Source organism: Anopheles funestus, chromosome 3RL, assembly GCF_943734845.2.
Source record: "Anopheles funestus chromosome 3RL, idAnoFuneDA-416_04, whole genome shotgun sequence".
Lineage (NCBI taxonomy): Eukaryota > Metazoa > Arthropoda > Insecta > Diptera > Culicidae > Anopheles > Anopheles funestus.
The window spans coordinates 20,948,194-20,955,099 of record NC_064599.1 but is presented as its reverse complement, the minus strand read 5'-3'; the positions used below and the strand labels follow the sequence as shown (position 1 = coordinate 20,955,099).

At 44.3% G+C, this 6,906-nt stretch overlaps 1 protein-coding gene across 1 annotated transcript; it reads right to left on the bottom strand.

The window, feature by feature from the left end:
• Positions 1-496: 496 nt before the first annotated feature.
• On the bottom strand, positions 497-6,439 carry LOC125770091 (forkhead box protein biniou-like). The gene is made up of 3 exons (XM_049439324.1): positions 4,106-6,439; positions 3,052-3,707; positions 497-1,225 (listed from the first exon to the last, which is right to left on the bottom strand). Exons 1-3 carry the CDS (start codon positions 5,545-5,547, stop codon positions 741-743), a joined length of 2,583 nt encoding a protein of 860 aa, XP_049295281.1. The 5' UTR covers positions 5,548-6,439; the 3' UTR covers positions 497-740.
• Between the last annotated feature and the right edge of the window lie 467 nt (positions 6,440-6,906).

The window sequence follows — 6,906 nt, the reverse complement described above, 5'->3', positions numbered from 1 at the left end:
AAACGCGTGTTCGATGTTTGAAATAATTCGACGAAATATTTCACCGCACGCAGCCAAACCGGTTTGAAACGAATGAAATGTTTTAACTTTTCAAATGTTTCCGTTTCTAGAAATCGCTTCCGTTCATGTTTTTTTTTTATTTTTTTTTATTATGAAGAAAAGATTCTGCAAACAAAGGCGTTTTCACAGCCAAAGTTATATTACAGAAGTTAATAACAATAATTTGGTAAACTTGCTATAATCTTTACAATTAACACGAGGTTTCAATATGCATTACATTCGATGTTGTAATGATATATTTTATACTTTTACATTTTTTCAACAAATTTTGAACTATTGAAAGTCATACATGTTTCAGACGCACTATACGAACGCAAATTTATTAAAAGTCTTGCATAAAATATTTCTTATCAAAAATTCAAGATAGGCTACATTTCTTTCACATTATTATTATCGTACTTTCATATTACAAAAATACTCATTTCATTGTTTGTAAAGTTAATTATATTTTCTTAAATAATTCCACCTAACAAAACTACTCATATGCGTAGCCATTTTTCAGCTTTGCTTTTTCCCGCCCCAATTTGTGTGTCTTCCATTATATCTCACTCTCTCGCTTCTTTCTCTTGCTATCTCTCTATCTCTCTTTCTCATTCACCTGCATTTCATCGTTCACGCGCAAGATGGCCGACGGTCTCACCTGGTCCATCGTCATCGTTACCATGGCGATCATCAGAGTTTCAGTACGGTGCAGCCAGATTAAGATGGTTGCTATGATGATGGTGATGGAGATGATGGGGAGCATGCGAATGATGCCCAGGATGGTGATGCGTTTGCAGGTGAGCGTGATGATGATGATGATGACCGCTACCATTAAGGTTGTGTTGATGTAGCTGCCCTGTAGCGGAAGATGCACCGCCGGGAGATGTACCATTTTGAAGCATCGAATGGCCGACAGCTACTCCGCCATAAACATCTGACTTACAATCCATCGTTGGACCTTCGCTTTCCGGCACTCCGCTTCCAACGATCACAACGCTAGTTTGAGCTTCATTGTTTCCTGGGATTGTGCCGGAACTTGAAAGGATCATGGAACTCAGCGTAGGGGAGCTTCCTGTGTTGTGCGTCGGTGTTGTGCCTGATGTGGACGATCCGGTCGATGTAGAGGATGTTGGAACTGAGACAGATGGAGGCGCCATTTGTGAGAGAGAAGCTATTTTTAAACCTGCAGAAAAGATGAAAATTGAAGTTTAAATTGGTTTAATAAAATTTGTGAATATAACCTTAACACCCAACTCTCATCTTGCACTTGCATTAAAGATTTAAAAAGAATCAACAAGTTGTTACGTTGGCACGATTAGAAATGTGTTCCCCTTTTTTTTCTTAGTTTCAATTTCTCATTCAACACCCGATCGTGCCCTTCAACGTTTCTTTTCATGTCAATTGTCCCCAATCTTTTGAACGATTCGTGTTTTTTGGCGTTTTTTTTTCGTTCTTCTCTGCTCTTTTCACACTTCCTTACGGCTGAAACGTTTTGAGTATCGTAACCAACAAGAAAAAAGAAAAAAACAACCACTGCTACAAACACGTCGACATAAGCATTAATGGTGTAAGCACGCATGGCACACAATCGCGGAGTACACCACAACTCCCGCCACCTCAACCACTACGTTTCGGGTCACAAATTTTGTCTACCGTGCATCATAAATCAATAATCTTAATCGCAGCTAAAACGATACTTTCAACAGCTCTTAACCCAACCTCATTTGTAGCGCCTGTCGGACAAATCTTTCTTCACACGTGTCACGATCACGGCCGGATTTACGAAGGCCAGCGTCGATCGGGATTGTATTTTTTTCTCTCGTCGACCATCTTCAAGTGGCCAATTAATTCTAGGCTAACTCAGCAGAAACAGCACAGCACACCCTGTACGATCGCCTGCAGGGTGATGAACGGGATACAAGAAATTATTGTTTCCTGGCTCGCTCATCGGACCAGAGAGTTGGGAGTAACTCTATCCCTATCCACTAGTCGATTCGTGTGCCACACTTTTGCTGCTCATTGCTTGACGCAATCGTAAAACTATAGAAAAGACCAATTTTTAGTCAGGCAAAAGATTTTTTTTTAAATTACACTTTGCATGAACAATGGTGAAGATTATTAACCACACTCGAACTCGGATTTATATCGGGCCCTACGGTCTCAAAAACCATGTAGATTCTTTTGTAGAGTCAGGCAAAGCTTTTATCGACAGCCGTATAATGAACGATCGGTAACTTGACACCTTCAGGCAAACGAAGAAATTGTACAGCTGGCGGATACAATTTATTGGAAGATCTCAATGAACTTACAATGTCTTTAGTGTCTGCGTATTTCTACAATGGTCACTCCACGAACGATCACTGGCGTACAAATATGAATGAATGAATAGAGCAACGAATTCCTATTGAAGAAAACTTTATCATATCTGTCTCCCTATTTTAGGAGTAGAATTTTTAAACTAAAAATAAGGTATTATTAACTCCTTTGGCACTATTTCAATCAAGCCTAATCCCCTGAATCCTGAATTAATCCCCTTAAGCCTTATTTAAAAAGAAACTCTCTTTCAACCTAATTTTACACAATCCTTATTTAGTTATCATTTATATTCTTTAATGTCTTTAAATAATCAAAAGTTCGCCACATTCTACATTCTACGCACATTTCTAAATTTCTTCTGGTTTCGATTGCAAAACTATGCACATCATTTTGAGATTCGAACCTCTCCTTGGGTGTGTTGTTCAATCGCACCCCATTATCTATACTATTGAACCGACTCAGTTTGTTATGTTTAGAAAGCGAATAAATGACAAGTACGTTCTACCTGCCAGAATTTTCTGATTAGTAATAGTTGGCTTTCATGCATACAAATCTTGTCTGATCATGCGGATAACAACTGATTTAATTAATTAAATGCTACTTTTATTGAACATTATTCAAAATTTTACATCAAGTTAATCCATCTTTTGTTTCTGACCAACAACTATTAAGCACCTCATTTCCAACACTCACCTGTATCGAGGCCGTAGGGAGATGTGGCCGCATTGGTGAAAGTATAATTGCCGTACTCGAGTACACCTGCCCCGGTCGTTTGTTGTCCGGGCGATCTTGGTGCCTGAAGCGCCTGTTCGTGGAGAGACGTGTGCGTTATCTTCGAATACTGGCCCAAACCATCCACGGCCGGATAGTGCCAGGAGGAGGTACCAGTTGACGCTGAATGCGGTTCAGGATAGCCACCGGATTGATGACCTCCACCTCCACTACCACCACCACCACCAACACCTCCACCTCCTCCGCTACCAGCTGGACCTTGACCTAGGACAGCTGATGGCGGAGGAATGCTCGCATAATCCGCATAACCACCGTACGGTTGTGAAAGATATCCACCGGACAGTTCCGTCAGCTCGTACCCGGTGTTTCCTGCCGGATAGAACGCACTGCCAGCACCGTAACCCTTAAGCTGCTGCTTTCGCCGAAAGCCACGTGGACGGCGCCTTAAACTACCCTCATCCTCGAACATATACTCAGCCGATGCATCGATCGTCCAGTAGTGGCCCTTGCCCGGTTTACCACACTCCTTCGGCAGCTTCTTGAAGCACTCGTTCAGGCTGAGATTGTGCCGTACCGAGTTCTTCCAACCGTTGTACTCACCGTTAAAAAACTCGTACCTGTAAACAGTAGAGAAACAATAGTTTTAGCAAAACACCCAAGATTTATAGCGAGACCATAAATCATGACATTTTCCCACAGAAAAAAATAAAACATTTCAGTAATCTTGCAAAACATCATTGCACATGCTACATAACAAATGGCTACACCAATAAAACGGGGAACTCTAAGACCACCCTGGGATATTTCAAACGCAAAATATGTTTCACAGTTGACCGGCAATGGAGGCGAACAGCGTGGACTGGAATCGTCCAAAAATAGACAGAAATAGATGCCAATATTCGCACGCAAAAGTGTTGTCAGATGATGTCATTTGGACTGCTTTCGATGCGATTGGCACGGTGCACAAGAAATGATCCTCTAGGTGATCCTCACAACATTTCCCAGAAGTACTCACTTCGACTGTAGATACTTGTAGATTTCACTCAACGTTCGACGCCGATGGGGTGAGTCCTTGATCGCCATGACGATCATGTTGATGTAGCTGAGCTGTGGTTTCTCCTGCCGACGGCCCCCGTTTGGTTTTTTCTGCCCTTCACCACCCGAACCACTTCCACCGGGAGTTGTTCCGTTGCCCGTCGTACTGCTGAGCTGTTGCTCTCCACCTCCTCCGTTTGTTCCGTTGTTGGTGCTGGTTCCACCCTTCCGGCTGGTAGTACCTCCGGTGGAACTCGCTACCGACACTGGAGGAGTCGTCGATGTCGAGCACGGTGATCCAAGATGGGAAACTGGTGACACGGACGTCGATTTGGGGAGGTGAAGCGATACATCCGTTATTGTGATGTGTCCACCGCTTGTACTACTGGTCGCTTGCACTGAATGCTGTTGACCACTACCCATCCCGACGGTGCTCTCAGTACGTGCGCTTGTGCAGACACTCCCGACGGAGTCACTAAGACCGGCGGATTCATGTAGTTGCTGATGGTGCGAATGCAGATGATAGTGCTGAGTATGGTGCTGTTGATCTTGATGCTGCTGATGCTGATGCTGCTGTTGTTGCTGTATGACGAACGGATTCGTAACGATCGTAGAGGAGCTTGGAGAAACATTGCCAGCACTAGCACTGCTACCATTGCTGCGTGATCGTTGCTGTCCGGCCAGCGGTCCAATCGTCAGCTCTCCTCCGTAACTCATCATTAGTGAAGGAGATCCCATCGATTCACCGGACAATTTGAGCGTGTTGATCGAACTTTCCAGCAGATAAGCGCCTGGAGTGCCACGCAGACATTCCACTCCCGGTCCAGCACTATCCCCAGTGGGTAACTCCGGATCATTGATCTGTGAGATAAGATACGGCGATCGGTGGTTGATATAGTACGAGGGCAGCTTATCAAACGCATGATGAGGATGATGATGATGGTGATACATTGACGAAATCTTGCCACCATCACCTTCGAGCTTTAACTCAATGTTGCTCGGATAAGCCACTGTACCAATGCCCGGCGGTGATGCGTTACGATCATCCATCTCGTCCTTCACGTCGATTCCTTGCGCGTGCTGCTGATGATGGTGATGATGTTGATGATGCGGCTGGAAATGTCCATGAGCCTGCGGATGATGCGATACAGGCTGGACGTGATGATGAAACGAAGTATGATGATGATAGGGATGGGTCATCATCGGACCACAGTCCCTGCCGTCGTTCTGTTGCTGCTGCAGGGCAGGATTCTCTATAATGTGTGCTGAAGCCATGACGATGTTTGACGAAAGTGGTCGATAGTGATAACCACCGGAAGGATTTGTACCACCGCCACCACCACCACCAACAATAATCCCCTGATCGTCACTAACATCCACCATTGAAGAAGCCGTTTCCATATGTTCTTCTGTTTTAATCATGCTTGAGGAACTCTCTCGCTTTTCACATATAAAAAAAACTTTTTTTCTTAGCACTTAAGTTGTACTTCACACAGATAACACACAAAATCTTATGTTATATAGACGATACAAGCCAATATTTAGTCGTGATCACTTAACTAGTTTATATTCACATAATTTGCTATGTTTGCTCACTTTTGCACCGAATTCTTTATCAAACAGATTCAACACATAATACTGCTCGATTCGATTACGATCGATCCGGTTCGAACACTTGATCAGCACTGTGCCTTGCAGCACCCGGGCGTACTACGAAGCGAATCGCGCACCCCCAAACCCTGGAATCGTCACGCAACCGAAGCCAACACACGACTAATTCCCGTCCGCACTTGACGAAGCGTAATGATCGACTAATTTGAGAAATCCTTCCGAAAAAACAAAATACCACCACCGTAAATGTAAACAACGGACGGACGCCCGACCGTCGGATCGAACTCGGCGTTTCCCTTCCGTCTTCTTACCCTGACCCTTGGTACCCTTTGGTCACGACCACGACGTACAGACCACACCGTCGTCAGGCCTGCTCATCGTTCTGCCTTTTCCGTTCGCGCACGGTCCAGACAATCGAGATGCCAAAACCCAACCGATCTCGCGTTCAAGCGTTTTTCCCTCCGTTTCGTCCTTCTTCGTGCTCCGGTGTCGCTTCTTCTCCGCTTGTAGCAGCTTTCCACAAGCGGATGCCTTGCTTTCGCAGCACAGCATCTCCAGAACGATTCGCTTGCGGGATGGCGGCTAATGTTTGGTGCTTTGTTTCACGCATCGTTTGAACCCATCAATGTAACGCTATACTATTTTATTGCATTTACGAGCTGCATTCACAACTTGTGTCCAGCCTGGTTGAGCACTATGTAGATGAGGAACTGCTCATTATTAGCTCATATGGAAGGAAAATTTCAAAGTAAAAAAAATATATACAATTGGAAGTGACTCGAATTTCAGCAGCTAACACTAATCTAAAAATCCATCTTTTAATTTTAGAGGAAAAAACTGTTTGCCCTTAGTCCAGCAAGGGTTAACTGTTGCCTTCACGCGTACGCGTTCTCGTGCTGCTTGCTTTACCATTTTTATTTTTATTCCCGCAGTCTGCCATTGCTGCTGCGTTGGCAAATTTGCTGGCCCGGCATGTACCGAACCGAAATTCCAAAACGCTACGCCATTCGTTCGCGGCAAGACGTCGGCAAATCGTCGAGATCATGATCGAGCTTAATTTATCTTAACCCAACCGTACGGAAAATGAGCATCGTTGGCAGCTGGCATGTTGGCGTTGGATGGCAAAAACCATGCCCGTTGAAAAAGACAAATGGTTTCGATTTAATGGAT